This window comes from Vicia villosa, unplaced genomic scaffold, assembly GCF_029867415.1.
Source record: "Vicia villosa cultivar HV-30 ecotype Madison, WI unplaced genomic scaffold, Vvil1.0 ctg.001344F_1_1, whole genome shotgun sequence".
NCBI classification, from domain to species: domain Eukaryota; kingdom Viridiplantae; phylum Streptophyta; class Magnoliopsida; order Fabales; family Fabaceae; genus Vicia; species Vicia villosa.
Genome location: NW_026705585.1, coordinates 337,761 through 361,115, shown reverse-complemented (window position 1 = coordinate 361,115; position 23,355 = coordinate 337,761). Strand labels below are relative to the sequence as shown.

The following is a 23,355-nucleotide window of genomic DNA, read 5'->3' as shown; positions in this document are numbered from 1 at the left end:
TCCATAAACAATTCCTCCACATTTACCCCCAACACTTTACTTTTTAGAAAATTGACCTTCAGACCCGATACTAGTTCGAATCCTCTAAAAATTGATTTTATAGACCATAGATTTCTCCAAGAGGCTTTCCCAACAATTACCGTATCGTCTGCGAATTGGAGGATGTTGATATTCGCCCCTCCATTCAACCTATAACCCTGAAAAGAACCTGCCACCGATGCTGCTTTGAATAATACTGACAATCCTTCAGCAACCAAAGTAAAAAGAAAAGGGGACAGAGGGTCGCCCTGGCGAAGACCTCTTTCAACGATAAAATCTTCAGTCGGACTCCCGTTAACTAATATCGACATTGAACTAGAGAAGACACACGCTTCCATCCATCTACACCAATTATTGCCAAAACCACACTTTTTAAACAGAGCTCTCAAAAATTGCTAGCTAACACAGTCATACGCTTGTTGGAAGTCCACCTTGAAGATGAAACACTCTTTTTTACCCTTTTTCGCGTGGTCGATGATTTCGTTTAAAGCCAGGACCCCATCCAATATTTGCCTCCCAGGTACAAAAGCAGATTGAGAAGGAGAGATTAGAGACTTTAACACCCGCTTGATTCTGTTAGCCAAAACTTTCGCAATAATTTTATACAGACTCCCTATCAGACAAATGGGCCGGTACTCCATGACAAGCTGTGATAGACTTAGGAAGGGATGCTGTTTTGTGAAACTCCATGACAAGCTTAACGATATCTTCCTGCATAAAATTCCAGCAGTTTTGAATGAAGCCAAGGTTAAAACCGTCGGGGCCCGGACATTTCTCGCCATCTGAATCCCACACAGCAGCTTTGATTTCTTCTCTTGAGAATTCAGCCTCTAAAAAGTCCCTGTCCTCCAATGATAGTTTCATGAATCCCTCATTTTCCAGTGTTGGTCTAATTGCTATAGCCTCTTTAAATCTAGCTTTGAATTCTTGCAGCACTTCTTTTCTAATGCCAACCACATCTTCAATGAGTGAACCGTCCTCTAGATGCACTGCCACAATGTTGTTGCGCCTCCTTCTTTCTTTGATCGCCTGATGGAAATATTTTGTGTTTGAATCTCCTTCTTTGAGCCACTTCTGTCTGGATTTCTGACGCAAAAGACTTTCTTTGAGATGCAGATTTTTCCACAAGGCATTCTTGGCCTCCACACGCCCTTGACAATCGACATCCCACCCATTTATCTTCTTAGTAGCCTCTTGAATATTCAGATCAATCCGACCGAATTTCTCCTTGTTCCATCTCCTTAGAATATTTCTGAACAGTTTGAATTTCTCTTTCACCACATAAGCTTGATTTCCCTCCACCTGTATGTTCTTCCACGAGGATTCTGCGAAAGCCTTGAATTCCTTTATCTCAAACCATCCATTAATCACACGAAACGGTTTGGGTCCCCAATCCTTATCAATCACCGTTAACCAGATCGGAGCATGATCTGAAATATCCCAATCCCCCACCTTCTGACCACCAATCTTCCAATCATCAATTAACTCTGATGAGAGCAGAAACCTGTCCAACCTACTTTTGACACTCCCATCCTTATTAGACCAGGTAAACTTCTTGACAATAGTAGGAACATCCACCAAACCTATCAAATCTATGAAATCATTGAACTCATAAGATACAGACGACCTAGTAATCATATTGTTTCCTTGTCTTTCATTAGCATTTCTAATTGCGTTGAAATCGCCACCGACACACCACCACCCCATAGGGAGTTTTTGTTTAAGCTCCACTAATTCAGACCATAACAGACGCTTACCAGCAATGTGACAGGAAGAATATACATTCACAAAAAAGCATATCTGACCTTGGAACTCTGCCCCGATGCCAACCGATCCCTCCGTTCTGAAGCTGAATAAAGGATTAATTAAGCCTTTTTTCCAAATTATAGACAAACCCCCTGAAGCTCCATTCGAATCCTTGCTAGTCCATTCGCAATCATCGTGACCCCAGAGACTTCTAATGAAATTAAAATCCACCACCTGAGTTTTGGTTTCCTGCAAGAACACCATATCTGCCTGGCCCTTATCAATCATCTTTCTCAAGCTCCTTCTTTTAATGACACAACCACACCCTCTTATGTTAAAAGACATAATATTCATGTTGACCCCAATTTTTTCTCCCTCTTTTCCATCATGTTTTCTGTGTCGCTCCTTTCCAATCCCTTGATAATCTCCACATAAAGCTCCTTTCTCTCCCCCCTGAAATTCCCAGAGAGGATAACTCCTTCCACACCTTGTCTGCTACCTCTTGTGATTCACTCTTCTTGTCAACCAACCTATCCAAAATACACTACGCCAAATTTAATCTTTAACAGCACCCCTACTAAAGCGCTTCTAGTAAAAAGCGCTCTTATAGGTTGCACTAAAAACAAAATAAAAAAACACGCTAAAAAAGCGCTCTTAAAGGGGGGGGGTATGAGAGCGCTTCTGAAAAGCGCTGTGGTAGGGGGGGTGTATGAGAGCGCTTTTGAAAAGCGCTTTGGTAAGGGGGGGGGGGTATGAGAGCGCTTTTGAAAAGCGCTTTGGTAAGGGGGGGGGGGGGGTATGAGAGCGCTTTTCAAAGTGCTGCTATAGGGGGGTTTAATGAGAGCGCTTTTTGCTAAAAAGCGCTGGTATAGACCAGGCTATGAGAGCGCTTTTCAGAAGCGCTTTAGTAGCCTTTATTAGTAAAAGTTAAAAACAAAAACACGCTTTCACTTTCTCACTTTCTCTCTTTCGTTTTCTTTTTATTTACTGTTTCTCACTTTCTCTGCAACCTCCGCCGTTCACAGCCACCATCGTTCGTCCCTCCGTCGCCAGCCACCACCGTTCGTCCCTCCGTCGCCAGCCACCACGAGCAACCTCCGCCGTTCTTCTTCCTTTCAGATCCAAAACACACGAGTTTATGGTGAGTTGAGGTTCGTGTTGTTGCTGAGTTCGGTTTCGATTCTGAATCTACAAACCAAAACCGGGTGAGACCTTTCTGAGTTTATTTCTTATTCTCTCTTCCTCTCTCAAATTTCTGAAGGGTTTGTTTGATTAGGAAAGTGATGAACAAATGTTTGGGTTTGATGAATGTTTGTCTGGTTATGTTTGATGATGATTTGTGAATGGTTTTGTTTCTGATGAATGGTTTGCGTGTATGAGAAAGATGAACAATTAGGGTTTTGGTTAGTGTTTGCGGCTGTGTATTGTGATTGTTGTTGGATGAATATGAACAATGTATTTACAGTTTCTGGAGAGGTTTTTCGAAGATGATGAACAGAATTTTTTTTAGGGTTTTTGGTTGTTGGCTCTACGGCTCTACGGCTGATTTTTTTTAGGGTTTCTGGTTGTTGGCTCTACGGCTCTACGGCTGATTTTTTTTAGGGTTTTTGGTTGTTGGCTCAATTGACTTGTTCTTTTATCAAAAACTATTTTTATGTGCATGTGGTTGTTAATTGATTTCTTATAAATTGGTTTCTGTTCTGGTATAGCACTATTTTTATTAACTATTTTGTCTTTTGTTCGGAGATGAGGAAATTTTTGGTTGATAGAGAAAATATTGAGAATGTGAATGTTGTGTAAATAATCACGTTTTTCTATTGTAGGTTGAGCTTCAAACAGTGGATGGACTGGTAAAGGATAGAACACAATGTGCCCCTGCCGATTATGTTCCACAGAATAAGAATCAAGTAATGTACCCCGAAGCTAAGTCTTCTGTGGCAGGATCGTTCGGGGTACAGTTATTTGATTCATATTCTGTGACACAATACAACATAGCTCAGGTGACTACTGGTTCTCCACTAAAGCATCAATACAACATAGCTCCAGATAATACAGGAAGCGTACATTGGCTGCATAAGAACTCGGAAGTTGTTTCCCATTTAGTTGTTTTGGTTTAGAAATATGTGAATTGGTTTAGTTGTTTTGGTTTATAAATATGTATATATGTATTTTGATTTACATTAATGGTATATAATATAATACTTTTTTGTATATAATCGATATCGATTATAATGGTATATATCGATTTGAAATGATAAATTATAGGTTCATGAAAAAATACTGCCAAAAAATAGTAAATTACAGGTTCTAAAATATTGCTGCCAAAAGTGCAGGTTTAGAAATAATAAAAAGCATAAAAAAAAAAAAAAAAAACGCAACATACGAAAGCGCTTTTGAAAAAAGCGCTCTTATAGGGGTTCCTACCAGAGCGCTTTTTCTTGAAAAGCGCTCTTAAAGGGGGGCCTACAAGAGCGCTTTTTCCAGAAAAGCGCTCTTATAGGGGGAGTCTACGAGAGCGCTTTCAGAAGCGCTTTTGTTACCTACGCCAGCGCTGGCTTTCACAGCGCTTTTAAGCGCTTTTAAAGCCCAAAAAAAGCGCTTTTAAAGCCCCAGCGTGTTGTAGTGATAGGTGATAGGTTCAGCTCCGAATTACCACATAGAGTGGTTCCTCCAGAAGATTGTGACGATTGACCACGATCGGCTGTTACACCCGGCGGATCCCCAGTTCTTAGGGTTCTAGGACGCGCCATAACAGAGAAGAAGGATTTTGATGTTTCAAAGTTGGAGTCCTGTTGATAATCAACGCTATGCATCTTGTTCTTTCCTTTACGCAATTCATTCACAAGGCTCTGGGCCTTTTCAGCCCTAAAATCTCCACCCTCACTTTGGGCCTTTTTGAGACCCACAAATTGTGCTTTAATATTGGGCCTAAGCTTTTTTTCCCAATCTGCCAGATCCACTTGAGAGAACGCCTTTTGTCCAATATTGTCCACATTAGTAGGTCCCCCATTGTTCCACTCCCCTAACTGAACAACACCGCAACTAGTTAATTTTTTGTCTAACCACTTCTTAAAGCAAATGTCCAATCTCCTCTTTTCTGCCATAAATAACCATACGTTAATATTGTTGTTTTTAGCTTATCTTTCTTGGAAAAAAAATACCATATTAGTGAGTCTCTTTAATATTTCAAAATTTCTTATTGTTCACTTCACAAAGTATTATTTAAAAAGAATTACACGATTAAGTAATGGTCATTAACTTTTGATATTGTTTAACTTTTTTTCTTATAACTAGCAAAATACAAGTGCGTGATCCGCAAGTGTAAATTTATTTAATATAGTGTAGATTTTATTTACATATACATGTAAATTCAAAATGAGTTATTTAATTGTAAAATGAGTAATGATAGTATAAATTCAAATGTATTAAATAACCATACACAAATAAAAAATAACCTATAAAATAGAGAAAGAAAAAAAATAAAAATTTGATATTTAAAAATAAGAATTCTATTTTTTAAATAAAAATAATTATTAATTAAAATAAAATAAATATTTTACTGTGATATGTAAGATAGAAAATTAATTGATTACATGACTATAGAAATTTTATTAATTTTATTAAAATTTAAAAAATAGATCAATTAATATTTTTAATAATATTAATTAATATGTATAAAAATGACACTGTGAGATGAAAAATATCTTTTAATATATATAAAAAGTGTAAGAAAAATATTTTATTTTATTGGTAATTAAAAAAATACAATTATTTTGTCTAATTGTATATTAAAATATTTTTATGAAATATGTCTTCGTTTTACAAATTATAGATTATAATATTTAAAATTTGAGATTCTTTTAACTTAGTTGTTTCATTTGTGAAGTTTTTTTCCATATCCATTTACAATGTTGATAGATCTGAAAAATAAAAAAAATTAATAATAATAAAATATTTGTTTGTACTCACCCTCACCCGTATATTTTTTGTTTTATTTTTCTACTTTTTCATGTGTTTGTACATTATATTCATTTGTATTGTTTATGATCCGAAAAATAAATATAGATTAGTAAGTATAAAAAGGACATAAACTATAAAAGAATGAAATGAAATATAAGACATGTGAGGGATTTAGAGTGATGGAGAAGGAGCGGTTTATTAAAAAAATTAAAAAGGTGAAAAAAGTGTATTTCATTTCATGGATAAAAGTTGAAGGTATATAATTGTTACATTTGTAAAATACTTATTTGTCTTTTTACTAGTGTAATTATTATTAAAATGAACATAGAAGGATATATTAGGTAGCTTGATAGTATTTTTCATTAATAGTAATACAGTTGATGTAATTATAGTACGTGGATGATAATGTTTCAATTTTCGCACGCATAAATTTATTTAATATGGTATGGATTTTATTAATTATATATATAAATTTAAAATTAATTATTTAATTATAAAATAAATAATAATAATAATATAAAATTAATTGTATTAAATATAATATAAAAAGAAATTGTGTGTCTTAAATAAAATAAATTGTTAATTAAAATATAGATATTGATAGTGACCATGAGAAAAAAAATTGACATTTAAAAAGAAACATTTTTGTGTCACAATTGTTAATTAAAATAAAAAATATATATTTTTGTATTTTACTGATACTGACCCGTGAGAAAAAGATAAAATTTAACATTTAAAAATAAGAATTTTGTGTCTAAATAAAAATAATTGTTAATTAAAATAAATTAGGTATTTTACAGATAGTGACCCGTGAAAAAAAAAGAAATTTTGTGTCTTAAATAAAGACAATTATTAATTAAAGTAAAATATATATTTTTGCATTTTGCTATAGTGATCCGTGAGAAAAAGATAAAATTTGATATTTAGAAATACAAATTTTCTGTTTTAAATAAAAGCAATTACTAATAAAAATAAAATAGACATTTTTTTATAGTGACAGGTAAAAAAAATTAATATTTAAAAATAATAAATATAATTGTTAGTTAGAATAAAATTGACATTTTATTGATAGACTTTTTTTAATAAATAATTTGTACCTAATAGAATTTGAACCTTAACACCTTGAAGGTAACATATTTTGTTGATAGTGACATGTGAAAGAAAAAGAAAATGTTGAATTTAAAAACAATTTTTATTGTATTATTTAAAATATAATTAAAATTACAAGAATAAATAATGGTGATTAATTTTTGATATTGTTTAACTTTTTTTTCTCATAATTAATATTAAAGGTTGTATCAAACAAACTTTGAAATAATGCATGAGAGAGACAGGGAGGATTGGAATCTATATGAACGACAAGTTCCTCACAAGATAACAAGAAGGTGAAAACAAATTATGTGTATTGAGACTTGGAATCTTCTGAACTCCAATTCATGAGTTTCTTCAACAATCGATGAATCTCTATTATTTAAACTTTATCATATATTTTGCTAAGCTGTACAATAGGAAGCTATGACGCTTGTAGGGCTTTGTAGAAGGATTCATGTGAATTCTGACATTAAAAATAGGGACATGAGATGGTGAAAAGAAAATTAAAAGGGTAAGGAGTCAAATGTACCTCACAATCGATGATTGATTAGTTATGTACCTCCCTTAATAGTATTCAACACTAAATGTAAATTCTATGCTTTTCATTCATAGAATCAAAGCATGTGTACATCAACAACAACAACCTTTATCTCAAGGATAACTACTTAGATCCTTTGTTACCATTCACTTGAAGCAAGTTAATGCATGCTTAGTATTACGATGGGTTTGACATAACATAACATGGTTAATTATTACAATTTTATAAAATTCAGATCAATACAAAAATGAGTAGTTCATTGCAACTTAAATATTTCTATCAAGTCTTATGAATTTTTGAAACTATCCCTTATACTACATTCGAAAGTTAACTTATAAAACTAAAGAAGTTTGGGAGATTTTCATGAAAACACTTTCAAAGTGCGTATGTCAAAGTTGTAGTTCATCGCAATAAAGTTTGAAAATTTGAGAATGAATAAAGATGAATCCTATCTAACTTCCACATTCGTCTTCGTGATATAGCCAACAATTCTTTTGTCTTGGGAGAGAAGATGTTAGAAGAGAATTTGGTTAGAAAAATCCTTTGATCTCTAGTTAAGAAGTTTGACATGAAGGTTACAACCATTGAAGTAGCTCAAGACTTAGGCAAGATCGAAGTTGATGAACTTATTGGTTCTTTACAAACTCTTGAGATGGCTATAAGTGATAGATTTGAAAAGAAGAGCAGGAACATGGCTTTTGTTTCCAACAGTGAAGAGAAGAAAGATCAATGTGATATTGAAAAAAGTCTATCAGATGCTATATCTCTTCTTGGTAGAAAGTTTAACAATTTCTTGAAGGATCTGGACAGAATGTGGAGGACAAATGTCCAAGACAAGGTGTCAAACATCAGTCCCCAAAGAAAGAGAAAGGATGAATATAGACCTAACAATAGCAAAAGAGCACAATTTGAATGTGGAGGCTTTGGTCACATTAAAGCTGAATGTCCTACTTTTCTAAATAAATAGAAAGAGGGATTGTCAATCATTTAGTCTGAATCTGATGATGAGGGTGAAGAAGAAATAACTAATAAGGTGCTGACTTTCACTGGAAAATATGACTCATGTAGTGAGTCTAATGATGAAGATATCTCAGTAGAAGAACTGCTGAAATCTATAGATCTTTGCTCACTCAATGGAAGGAATCTTGCTTGAGAGAAGAGAAACATAAGAAGATCGTAAGCGCTCTATTTCTAGAAAAGGAGAATCCTGGCTCAATCACTGCAAGTCTGGAAGAAGAAGTCACGTTGTTAAAGTCCAAACTTGACAATATGACAATTTGTATGTATGTTGAACAACGATTTTGATATGCTAGATGAAATATTAGATGTTAGGGAAAATTCAAGAAATATGAAGGGTATATGGTATGACTACAGACCCATGAACAAAAAGGTCAAAGTCCCAACTAAGAAGTTTATCTCTCCTGAGAAGAAAACTGAGTTTCTAATGAAGGACCACACGTCCCAACATCTTGCTCAACATGTGTACCCTCATAATAGAGGAAACAAGAAATTATCTAGGAGGAATCACCATTGTGGAAGATATGGTCATACAAGTCCCTTTTGCTATAGACTGTATGGTTACCGACATTCCTACAGTCAGCCATGGGTCTACATGAAAAAAGGGAAGAAAACTCAAGAAAAGAAAGTGTGGAAACCCAAGGAAATTGTCACTTGTGTCATAGCTCATACATCTCTTAGAGTGTCCTCTAGAGAAGATTGGTATTTTGATAGTGGATGTTAAAGGCACATGATTGGAGAAAAGACCTATCTTAAAGGGTTAAAGCCATACTCTAATAGTTATGTCACTTTTGGCGATGGAGCAAGAAGAAAAATTAATGGCCTAGGAAAGATGGTCTATCCGGGCCTGCCTAGCCTTGATGATGTACGGCTGGTGGAAGAATTGACTGCAAACTTGATTAGCATAAGTCAAATATGTGATCAAGGTCTAAATGTGAACTTTAATAAGTTTGAATGTATTGTCTCCATCAAAGATAAAAAAGTGTTAATGAAGGGTTCAAGATCCAAAGGAAACTGCTATATGTGGACCTCTCATGTGTGAAGTCCAAGATTGATGAGAAGAATATCATATCTGAAGAAGCCATCAGGAGTTTATCAAAGTTGAAAAGTGAAAAAGGAAAAATCGGCGGAGATTTCCAAATAGGCAAGATATCCCACAAGATGCTTTAGCATCCTACTTCCTCTGAAGCTCTGAAGTTACTTCTTATGATCCTCATGGAATCCACACAATTGAAAAGCCTAGGTGGAAGAAATAACTTCCTGAGTGTGAAGAATAATACAGGAAAACTGAATTATGAAGTTATGTTTTGTGAAATGTTAGACAATATGTTAGAATATTATGTTCAACAAATACAGTCTGAAATTAAGATGAGTCTTGTATGGAGCTTCATTTACTCCATTGGTCTACAAGTTAAGCTATTAAGAGATATTTTTACCAAGGCCTTAGATAATTATTAGTATGAAATACTAAGGGATGTAATTGGTATTTGGATGTATGAAATCTTATAGCAATTAATGTAAGGAGTTATCATTAAAGGGAAGTCTGATGGTCAGGCTGTGGAACCTTATTTTGTAGGTAATAGGTTTTCTCTTGACAATGACATCTACAAAGTAAAATACTAACAAAACTTCATCATGATAAGAGTGCAATAAAGGATATGACCAAGAGAACTTAAGCGGTTAAAGATACAAACCATAAATGTAAGGGTTTGATGAACTTGACTATTCAAAGAAGAAGGCAAACCAAGAGAAAATCATCTAAAACCCCAAGATATCTTCAAGTAGTGTCAACACAGAAGATGATATCTGGAAAAAAGCTTGTAGAAAGAGTTAAACTCCTAATTTAGTAAGTGAATGACCTTTTGTACAAGCTAAGGGTTTTTTGTAAAATTATATGTCTATAAGCACACATTCACTAAATCAACTGCATTATCACTCATCCTAACTAAAAAACAAAAAATGCCAAAGATAAAAAGCTTGAGTTAGAAATGTACTTGATAACGTGGGGTTAATGAAACGAGAGGAATGGAAAAAAGGAGAAAGCTTTAAGAGAAGCACTGGATTGCTTTTAGCGATACTCTCAGGTTAGAAGGAACAAAGACATTTTTCTGAAAATTAACAATAAGTCTGAATCCTAAAGATTGCCAAAATTTTCCAAATACTCAACTCACCTTATTTATAAGCAATGACAATTGAAAACATGAAACCAACTATGGAAAGATATCACAAGATCAACAGTTAGATTTCCAGTCATGGATACACGCTAACTCAGTGCTCTCAAGTACTTTGTAAACTATATCATTCCCTACCTAGTCACGTCATTGCACGTGTTAGAAAAACGTGACAAAGCGTTTCAATGAAGGAACCACATTAAATGCGCATGTTCTTCATTATTTTTTTTAAAAACTAGTCCCGAGCATTTCAGCTTCATTCCACATCGGATCACATTATGGAGGCCGATTCAATGATACTTAAGGCTTTCCCCAGCTCCTCCAGTGTGTGACAAAGTCTTGGGGGCAACTTTTTTGGACCAGCTAAAGGTCCAATTAACCAAGGCTCAATCCATCTAAAATCTATTCCACATGACCCAAAGTATAAAATTAGTTCACACGTTAAAACAATGTACAATCCCTGATCTCCACCTTTCACTACACTCATCTTGAATCTTGAACTGGCTTGAGCATTGGAGTGCTAACAATGCATATCCATCTCGTGTCACCGTAAAAGAGATCAGAGCCATTGTTCAAGATCAACAATTTTTCAACTATCCGTTCTGATTCCATTATGAAACAACAAATATGAATTTTAACATGATTAATAATATTTATATTATAAATTTAAATAAAGTCACTTAATAATTTGACTACTCTTTTTATTATCTATTCTAGTTATAGCCTTCCTTATAAATATATCATGTGTTCACCTCATTCAAATTGTAACTTATTTCTTGTTCTATATTTCATTATGTATGTTGTTTAAAAAAATCAATTTCAAAAGATTTTAAAAAAAAATTATGCATTCTTAGTGTCCAATTACAGAGATTAATCTTTCGAATTGAATAAGACCATAATAGATGACAAAACTTTTCCTAACAAAATTTAACATTATTATGTACTCAGAGCTAAACTAAAATCCAAAATCTCTAGTAAAACGGAAGGAAATCTCTAACCATTTCATTCCTCCGCATATTTTTGAAGATTTAAACATATTAAAGAGTGGATTGGATAATTTCCTAAATACAATTCAGCTAACTCCTATAATTACTTGCTGATATCACTTTAATCATGAGCAATAGTTTGCATAAATAACTTTTTCTTTTCATTCTGATCTTGAAGATACTCAATAACCCCACCACCATTTTTCATGTTTCCTTTTTATTTTCATAGGGATTCGAGCTCACTATATTGTACTTTATGAGTAATAATTTTTCAATTTACTAATGATTTACATATATATTTTAAACAGTTATACAAATAATCTAAACACACACAAAAAGTGACAATTCTTCTATACACATGTACACTCCAACACATCCATCAAAAGATTCCTATCAAAAAAAGATTCCTGGATTGAGTTTAGTAAATTTGATAATGATAATAAAGGTGACCTATTTTTTGTGGTTGAATGTGAAAAATATAATTCTCAAAGAAAGCTTTATTTCTTCTTAAACTGTTCACCGCAGCTTTCCCCTGCAATTCATCCTACTTAGTACAAAAACTACAGACTAGGTATGTCTCCTATGACAGTTACAGTACCTTTTTCTACAACTCCACAACATTTTATTATTTAGATAGTATTTCTTTTAGTTTTCAACTTTTTCTTCTTAATTTATACTCCAAAGAACATTATATTTATGTCAAACTAGCAATTAGTTCAAACATTTACACTAGTTAGTGTTTGAGTCCAATTATTAGAAGATACAAAAAACAATTAGGCCTGCTCTAATTGAATTGGTATGTGATGGCCACATGTGAGTGATTTATATTGAACTATTGCTTGTTATACAAGGTACCTTTAGTATAAATGGTGATAAATTTTAAATTATTTTAAAATAAATTAAAATAAAAAGTGATGTAATATACAATTATACCATTTAATTAATTGAAGGTATCAAATAAATTTATATATTACCAAGACAATGACTAATTTAGGGTATAGGACAACTAAATAAATTTAAGATAGAGATTTGAGACAACAATGGCATTGACATATCAACATCAATAAAAAAAATAATAATACATGCATTCGTTTTTAACACAGATTCATATCACTAATACATATTAGATACCATTTATGAAGCACAAACTCTAACATAAACATCATAATACATCATACATAGGACATTGGTACTGCCGTATATATAATAATATTTAACATTTATTTAATGATCTAATACTAAAAAATTTAAAAATATTGTAATAAAAATTTTTGTTTTTAATTATGCATAGATAACATTGTTAGAATTCATGTTTAACCTTTTTAGATGACTAAAAAATTTGTACAAAAAATGTACAAGGTGTGTTGAAACTGATTTTTTTTACACAATTGTTTAAATCGTATTGTGTGAATGTCATATGTGCGTCAAACACCACGGATTCATAGATTGTCCTAACAAAGAAAAAAAATCAATTTTTAAAAATACTTTTGTCTTTTCCGACACATATCATACTAATATCATATAAATATCGGACACCATACATATTAGATACCGGGATACGACTACTCTTAAAATTATATTATAATTGTCCGCGCTTCATAGGACACCACACATGCCTGATTAGAAGTATTGGTGTAAAATGCCGGTTTTAGTTTTCATTAAATATTATGGTGAGACAATTTGGCTTATGGTTGTGAAGAAGACAAGTCTTACCAATTTCCAATCATGGTAGGTAGATTTGACCAAGAACATGGTAGATTTGTCTCAAACACAACATACCACACAACCTTCTCCACTCCAAATCAAAGAAAAAAAAAAAGAAGAGAGATAGAGATATAGAAATAGATATAGATAGACATCAAAAGGATCTACTTAATTACCATAACTTTCTCAAACACAATAGTTTTTTCAATGAGCCCACAATTTATAAATTAATAAAAGATGAACAAACATTGCAATAATAAAGAGAGAGAAATAAATAGGTTATGTTATTATGACTCTTAATTCAACATTGCCTCTTGTTGAATCCTATCCACCATTTGGTATACAGCTGCAGCTATATCATCCACTGATCCCAGCTTGCAATCATCTTCAACCTAAACCAATACATTTTCACTTCAATTAACCACTTTCAAAACAAAACATAAAAATTCAAAGAAAAAAAAAACACAAACCTTAACACTGAGAGAGAAGAGAACAAATTCACCAGAAGTGGTTACATTCAAGTGCAAGATTGTGAGGCGCATGTTATGAAAACCAGACACCATTTTCAGGAGCTGTTTTGGTCTCTTTTTGGATCTTATTTTAAGATTTGCATGGCTTTCAACCATTGTTACTTCTATGTCAGCAATGCAAGACTGAATCTCACCAACTTTTTCTCCAAAAACTGCTGCAGAGTTAGAAGTACTTGTTGAATACTGTGGAAATGAAAAGAACTCAGAAAATGGCTTTTTGCTTGATTCACCAGCATCATCATAATCAGATTTCACTTCCTTTTCTTTCATAGCACCAAGAAATTGAAACTTGTGTTCTAGCTCTTTTACAAAGTTGATAGCACCTCCAATTATAGAAGCTTGATCACCCTGCAAAAAACACAAACACTTAATTTTCTTACTGTCGAATGGAATGTCGATCTAAACATACGCTTGCTGTGATTCTGTCAAACTGTCGAATATATCGATCTAAATATAAATCTATTGATGTTATGTAAATCATAAGTAGAAAAACTAGTAGTAACTTAGTAAGTACCCTTTGGATGTAAGAATCTGGCATGAGAGAGCGAAGAACCGAAAGATACTCATTCATCAGCTTTCTTCTATTTCGCTCCACAGCAATGTGAGTCATTCTTTGATTCTCAATTTCCTCTTTGTTTTTTCTGCTTCTAGCTCTGCGCCTTTTCGGACGAACAACAGTGTCAATGGAAGTTGAAGTATCCAAGTTCTGAGTGTTGTTACTACTCGGATCAGTAGTAGTTTCTTGAACTTCATTCAAATGCTGTGGTGAAAAAGTAGCACTACTGTTATTCCAATCTCCATAATAAGGAAAATTATTTTCTGTTTGGTTTTCTACAAAACAGAAAGATCTTTGTTCTTGTTCTTGTTCTTGTTCTTGTTCTTGTTGTTGGTCTTGTTCTTTGGCAACAAGGTTGTTGAAGTTGAAGTTGTAAAAGTCTTTGATTCCATAACCAAAAGGGTCTTGTGTTTGTGGAAAAACCACAGCTTCTAGTGCCATGTCTTTTGCTCTATCTATTTCCTTTTCAGGTAAACACATAACAATCAATTGATTTTATTTGTATAGTTTCAAAGGGAAGTGTGGAAGATGATGATGAATAAAATATGTGTGCTTTTGGGCTTATAAAGGCCTTGTTCATGGATGCAACAATCGACAGTGATTTTTGCACGTGAAATTCCATTAAATGTATACAGATCATTAACTTTATAGTTATACTAGTTAAATAATAATAATAAAGATATAATTTGACAAGATGAATTGAATGGTGGTTGTTAGATAAAACAAAAGCAATTGTAAAAAGTATGAGTTTACTATTTAAGAATAAGTAACAATATCAACTCATTCATGCAATTACAACTTACTATAAGTTTTTTAATATGCATTAAAACATCAAGTTAGAAAGAGGATGTGCGCCGCGGAGGAGCCGAGGATATCGTTGCGGCGGATGTAAGCCGATCGGTGGAGTTGGTTTGCTCGCAACGCCGATCATAGGTTAGGTTGCGGCAATTTGTATGGGACACAGGCCGGATTGGATCGGTTGGAGGATTCATTTGATAATGATTCATGTTTTGGATCCATTAAGATTTTGACAATAATAAAATCGTTTTTTTTCCTACTTTTTGTTAACACGTGATGGATAAGGTAACAATTCAAGTGAGAGGCAATCGGTAGAAATGTCTATGAGAGGCAATTGATAGAAATGTCTATAAGATATTTTCGGGGTTTAGCGTTCTTTTGAGGATTATCAATAGGATTTGAGAAACACTTTACACACCTTGTGTTGGTGTCATTTGGGCCCCGAGATAAAGCAATAATCATTTGTGCTAGAGTTAATAAGATTGATCTTCTAAACCTCAAGTATAATATGATCACCTTCATCTACACATTGTAACGATCATATGTGACAAAGTCAACAAGGTTGACCATATAGACCTTAAAAACATTATCACTCAAACCTTCAAAAACATTATCACTCAAGACAAACAAGATCATCCACACTCTACACAAAATGACCACGTATGCTAAGATGACCAATGATATATAAGTCATTAAATGTGGAAAGAGAAAACTATTCCTTATTATTTTTAACCATTAGATTGAAAAGAATTAATGGTCAAGATGTGGAGTAAGTTATTATAACTTACTCTTGGAGTCAATATAACCCTCCTCTCTCTCTCTCTCTCTCTCTCTCTATATATATATATATATATATATATATATATATATATATATATATATATATAAGGCATATCATATGAGAATGTGAGAATGAATATGAACCATTGGATTTTAAAATAAATGATGGAGATTATGTGTGAATACTTTTTTCTCTCTCATCCATTATTAAAATAAATGATGTAGGAGAGAGAAAAAGAGATTCACTCATAATCTCCACCATTTATTTTAAAATCCAATGGTTCAGATTCATTCTCACATTCTCATATAAATATAGCATTCTCATATGATATGCCATATATATATATATATATATATATATATATATATATATATATATATATATATATATATATATATATATATATATATATATATATATATATATATATATATAGGGGACGACTCAAGTGAGAACACTTGGTTATTATGAGAAATGAGAACAATGAATCACGACCATTAAATTTTGATTTTGTTGATTTTAATAGACTGGATTGGTTTCTCTTTCTATGTTGATGTAAAATAAATATTAAGGATCATAGAAAGAGAAACCAATCATATCCGTTAAAATTAACAAAATCAAAATTTAATGGTCGTGATTCATTGTTCTCATTTCTCATAATAACAAGTGTTCTCACTTGAGTCGTCCCCTATATATATATATATATATATATATATATATATATATATAATTGTAGTATCGCAAAGGAAATGTGGGACGCCTTAAAATTAATATATGAAGATACTATTGAGATAAAAACAATCTTGAATGAACATATTCGATCAAGAGACATCAGTGTAGAGCTGTTTTAAATCATGACAAATTTAATTGTATCATGTGAGATTTATTCCAGATATATCTCAATATATTTCGTAGGATTAGATGATTTTATCTAGAACAAGGAAATCAAATCACCTAAATAATTAATATTTATATATTGAAGATTGAAGATTTGAATATTTGTTGCAACATTTAAAGAAAGTTTATTACAAGATTGGTACAACTACAAGCGTGTGGATCAAGCATTTATGGATAAAGATTTTGAAGCCCAAAGACTTCTGAAGACTACATATAGGCATCCCTAGACCAAGTATTTTGTATCTGTTTTTCTCTTTCATAGTTTGTAAATTAGGATTTAAGGTTTAAGGATTTTGAGAGTCTCTCGTGTAACTTGAGGTGTACGTCACCCTTGTATCTTTTGATACTTGTGGTAGACATTATTATTCTAACTTTGAAGCCTTTAGTTAATGAGTTGAGTTTTTATTCTCACTCTTTAAGCTTTTAAGCATGAGAGTTGAGTGTTGTTCTTGGTCAAAGCTTTTAAGCAAGATCAAATTTTGTTCTTAGTTAAAGCTGTGAAGCAAGACTAAGTATATTTTACTAGAAGTGTAGTCTTCCCTTGTCACTATTTTGTGACTTGTTTATCTGAGGTGTGATCTTCAATTAGGTGAAAGGTCGTTGATACAGTAACTGGGACTGAGACTGTTAGACCTTGATGCGATGATTGGAAGTGGGTTGGGATTTCTCATATCTAGGAAGGTCTTAGGTAGAAGTAACACATGCTAGTGATTAGTATGGAAAGTTGTAAGCATGAGACTTGTTTAAGCTTTGAACTAATACTATAATGGACTTCCTTCCTGACATGGTAGCCTCCAGAGTAGGTGATGTTGCACCGAACTGGTTTAACAATTTTTGTGTGCTATTTGTGTTTCTACATATTTATTTTATGCATAATCACATAGATTTTATCTGTTCAGGATGTCATAACAGATGTCAGAACATCTGTCTCGATATTAGTTATGTTATTAAGATATTAATATGAACAAGCATTGCCTGTACAAGAGAAATTTCATGTACCACCCTTCTACTTGAAACCATTATGAACCCTAGATATGGTGAGTTCTTTATTATCAATCAAACATTATTTGTAACAAGATAACCATAAAGATGGTTGATGGGCACCCCACAAATCTCGTTGAGGGACATGAGTGACTTATATAGAATTTTCACATCCTACACAATAGGATAGATGTCTAAGGACCTAATATTGAACTGGACAATGGATGACACAACCCACTCCTTAAGTTCAATATAGACATAAGGGCAAAAGCATAATTATAGACATAAACATTATCACTAAAAGATTTTATCAGATCACATGACATTTTCGTGACTTGGATAGTAATGATGTGTAGCTAGATACCACTTATTATTTATTATATTAAATGTGTGATTTGATATAACACCCAACGTCATGAGAAGCTAAAGGGTCACAAACGTAAGGACTTATTGTTGAGAGAAAATTAATAAATGAAGTTTAATCGATTATGTGATCTTGCAATGCGTTAGCATTTATTAGAGAAATGTGGTTTACTTTAGTGAAAAACATGTCAATACTTAAGTGAAAAACATGTCAATGCTTCAATTAATGACTTTATCATTCTAAAGAACTTCTTGGTGCGTTTTCATCCTCTAAAGACTAAATTAACGAAAGAGGTTATGTGATGCCCCTTTGATTACTAACAGGGTCAAGGTTAATATCGATGGTGCATCCAGTGGCACACACCAAAATCGATGCATGAAGGGTTATCGTGTCTTAGAAGCTAATGAATAGATGGAATATATGTATAGGGGCGTTACAATCAACCACTTTCTCAACCACTCACATATAAATGGAAGAGATCATTGTGCGGGTAAAATAGCTAATTTAGGCTTAATACCTAGTAATATTATGTGGTGAAATACTATCCATACCAATGTAATTATAGACTTCAAAAGTAACAAGTCAGTACTACCTAGCTTTAGAATTCGCTAACTCCGAGGTTATAGCTTCATCCCCTTACGTTTTGCATCTATTTTCTATTTACATCTTCAGTTCAAGTAAAGCTATAAAAATGAACCACCTAACCCTAAACAAGCTAACCTTGAAGAACCTTGAACTTTCCTAGAGCTCGGCCAAAAACTTTGTTATAATATGAGCTCAAAATATGTTACTCACGCTCGGTCCTAGATGGGTTGTAGGCTATCCCACCCTAAATAGATCATTTATTTATGGGATAATAACTATTTTGCCCCCTGCCATATGGGCGAGGTTTGAAAAACGCCCCTGTAAAAAAAAAAGTTTGGATTCGCCCCCTAACATATGAAGATTCCCCTGTTTTGCCCCTTCAAGAAATTTAATCATCAAAATTATTGATGTGGCAACCATTTTTTTATTTTTTAAAATTAATTTTAATGACATGGCATGCTTAGTTGGAATTTTTTATTATTTTTAATAATTTTTAATGACGTGGCAGACTTAGTTGAAATTTTTTATTTTTTTAAATTATTTGTAATGACGTGTCAGGTTTAGTTGGAGTTTTTAAAGCCAAAATTTTGTCTCCCATGGGTATTGAACTAATGACCTAAAACCTAGTAATTGCAAGGGGCACCACCAACCACTAGACTAATTTACTTTTGTTGTTCTATTCTTACTTTAAGTTATTATATTATAGTAATTTATGAAAATATGTTTATTAAATATTTATTTAAGTCCTTATATTTTAATATATGTTTTAATATTATTGTTAATCAATGGTAATGTTTTATTAATCAGTATATTAACGTTAATATATTTATTTAGGTTATGAATTTTTAATATATGTTTTATTATTATTATTATTATTATTAACTACTCCTAATAATGTTTTATTAACTAATATATTAACATTAATATATTACATGAATTGCATATTTACCGTTAATATTTAAAATATTGTAACATAAATATTTAAAAAAATATTAAATATCATTGATATTTAAAAATGTTAATATTTAAATAACTTTAAATATTTAAATTATTAATTAAAAATAACTTTAATAAATTAGTTTAAATTAATTTATTAAATTAGTTTATTACATTAGTTTAAAAGCTACATTATTTTTTTAAAACATAGCCTATGAAACATGACTAACAGTATATTTTAAAACATAGCTTATAAAATATGACTAAATTAATTTGGTTCACTATTTTTTAAATTAGTTTATAAAACATAGCATATAAAACATGACTAATTTAAAAATAAACCAAATTAAAACCAAATTAAACTTATTTAAATTAAAAACTAAATTAATTTATATTTTATAATATAATTAATTTTAACAGTAAAATAAATATTAATTGTAACAGTATTAATTAATAACAATGTTAACTAATAACTATAAGAGTTAAAAGGTAGTGCACTGACAGTTTAAAATAATTTTACACTATCATCCAATAGAAAATCATAAAGGTGCCATGTCATTAAGTTTTTTTTAAATAAAAAAATGGTTTAATTGGATACATGGGTGGTGATTGGTTGACAGTGTAAAAATATTTTACACTGTCAGTACATCACCCCTTTTCTCTAACTATAATATAACTATTATATTTTAACTGATATATTTTATAATTTAATTAATTAATATATTAAGTAATTTATTAAAAAAATTTAAGTAGATAAATATATTAACGTTAATATTTGACAAAAGTAAAATAGAACAACAAAAATAACTAATATTTGACAAAAGTAAAGTAGATAAATATAACTAATTTATTATAATATAAGAACTTAAAGTAAGAATAGAACAACAAAAGTAAAGCAGCTTAGTGGTTGGTGGTGCCCCTTGCAATTACTACGTCATTGGTTTAATACCCATGTGAGACAATATTTTGCCTTTAATATTTGACATTTTCACAAACAAACAATTAAATAATAATAAAACATGCCACATGGAATTAAAATAAATAAAAAATAAATAAAAACTCCAACTAAGCCTGCCACATCATTAAAAAAAATTTTAAAAAAATAAAAAATTTCAACTAAGTCTGCCACGTCATTAAAAATTATTAAAAATAATAAAAAATTTCAACTAAGCATGCCACGTCATTAAAAATAATTTAAAAAAATAAAAAATAGTTGCCACGTCAATAATTTTGATGATTAACTTTCTTGAAGGGGCAAAACAGGGGAATCTTCATATGTTAGGGGGTGAATCCAAACTTTTTTTTTTACAGGGGGCGTTTTTCAAATCTCACCCATATGACAGGGAGCAAAATAGCTATTATCCCTTTATTTATTATCTTTTATTAAAAAAGTAAAATAAAATTTTATAATATATATTATATAAAATATATTCTTTGAATATAATACCTTTTTATGTACTGTATTACTTTTTAAAAACAATATACCATACCTCTAAACACAATACAACTTTATAATTGTTCAAATAATACTCAAATATCTTTTTTTTTTTAAAACAAATAAATACTATGTTATTAAATAAATATATACAAAAGCGTGGAGTTAGACTAGATCCAACATAACAAATAAAAATAAAAATATCATCCAAAATCTATCTCGGTGGTGGCGAGGCTACTTTCGTATAAAATTGAGCAACGAAACCCGTAGGATATGTTTGTGAGTTCGAAAGGGAGGGGAGCGAAAGACTTTCGAATTTTTTTTTTTTAAATAAATATAAAAACATATTTGATATTTTTTTAAAAAATGATTTTGTTCAAATCGCTAAAAGAGTCATTATCATTACTAAATTATTAATTTTTAAAATAGTATAACAACCTAAAAGATATTTAGAAAATTTATGTAAACTCTTAAAAATCCTCATTTAATACAATTTTTGAGTTTCACCATTTCATGGGTCAAACTTTCCAAAATCCTCCTACCCAAAATATTTTTATTCTTTTCACTCAATTCTTCCTATTTTTTAAAGCTCTTTCCGCCAGAGCCGTCTCAAGTTTTTGGAGGCCCTGTGTGGGTTAACTATAATTTACCTATGAAAAAACAAGTGGAGACCCTATTTAATCACGATTTAACGTGACAAATAATTTTTTAGGCCTCATTTACCTATAGTTTAATCTTGAAAAATTTAAAGCCCTGTGCGTAGGGGTGGGAATATGTCAGGCCGACCTACAGGGACCTATGGCATAGCCTATATAAGGCCAGACCAAGCCAGACTTATTTAACAAAAAAGTCAGACTTAAACTTTTTTAAAAGCCTATTTAATAAAATAGGTCAGACTTAGGCTATTAAAAAAATCTATAAAACCTTATAGGCCGGTCTATATTTTCATGTAAATTAAAAATAGGCTAAATAGATCGGCCTATATTTGCATTTATATTAAAAAAAAACTTAATAGGCAAGCATATATATATATATATATATATATATATATATATATATATATATATATATATATATATATATATATATATATATATATATATATATATATAAGATTAAAGGCTAATAGGCCGGCCTATATATATATATGACGACTTATAAGGTTTCTTAAATAATAAGGATATATGTATATATATATGATGACTTATAAGATTTCTTAAATAATAAGGATTAATTGAAAACCATAAAGAAAATAGGCTTTTAAATAGGCTTTTAGGCCAGACCAGACTTTTAAAAAGGTCAGGTCAGACAAAAAAAGAGAGCCTATTATAGGCCATAGGTCAGACTCAGGCCTTTCAAGTTTATCATAGGTCAGACCTTATAAAGCCTAACCTAGCCTAGCCTATTTTTACCCATACCTACAGTCAATGTTTTAAAAATCGGACCGGTCATCGAACCGGTGAGGATACTGGGTCACTGGTCGAAACGCACGACCAAACCGGATTAAACCGGATAACTCGGTTGAATAGACCTGTCATTATATAGGTATAAAACCGATCGAAACGGATGATTCAGTCTCTAAAAAAATATAACTAGCTTTTAAATTTTTTAAAAATATTATATCATAAATTCACAATTTCATAACTTAAATTCAAATTTTAAACAAAGGTATCACACATAACAAAATAGTAAAAAATTACAAAGTCTAATTACAACATAATCTAAACAAAGTCTAATTACAACATAATCTAATTGAATAGTTTATAACAAAATAACTCCAATGTGTACCAAATTTAATTCAAAATAGGATCCTCCTAAAAAGAAAATCAAATAAAATTCAATATGTTTATGCTATTTAAGAAAAATTATTAGCAAAGATAACAAATAGACAATAAAGTTTTTAATTTGTCACTAACAAAAAAAACTATGTGAGAATGCTATTTAAGTAATACACTACTAAATATATTAAAAAAAAAGTTAAAAAAAAAAAAAAGCAATTAAACCGCCGGTTTTCCGGTTTTCCCGATTTTCTCGGTTTTCACCGGTTTGATGGCATACTCAATCCGACTATTGAACCAGACCGGTTCCCGGTTCGACCGATCAGACCGGCCGATCTGGTCCGGTTTTTAAAACACTGCCTACAGTAATCCGCCTTGCACATCCTCAAAGACAGTTATGCTTTCCGCCTCCAAAGTCACAAATAAAGCCATAGGTTCCAAAGTCGGAGCTTCATAGTGAT

General features: G+C 31.5%; 2 protein-coding genes across 2 annotated transcripts; both read right to left on the bottom strand.

Moving 5' to 3' along the window:
- Positions 1-639: 639 nt before the first annotated feature.
- On the bottom strand, positions 640-2,139 carry LOC131634746 (uncharacterized). The gene has a single exon (XM_058905371.1). The coding sequence runs from the start codon at positions 2,137-2,139 to the stop codon at positions 640-642; it is 1,500 nt and encodes a 499-aa protein (XP_058761354.1).
- An 11,262-nt stretch (positions 2,140-13,401) lies between these two features.
- On the bottom strand, positions 13,402-14,930 carry LOC131634749 (transcription factor bHLH94-like). Its single transcript, XM_058905375.1, has 3 exons — positions 14,298-14,930; positions 13,724-14,131; positions 13,402-13,645 (listed from the first exon to the last, which is right to left on the bottom strand). The coding sequence occupies exons 1-3, from the start codon at positions 14,817-14,819 to the stop codon at positions 13,550-13,552; spliced, it is 1,026 nt and encodes a 341-aa protein (XP_058761358.1). The 5' UTR covers positions 14,820-14,930; the 3' UTR covers positions 13,402-13,549.
- Positions 14,931-23,355: the final 8,425 nt, after the last annotated feature.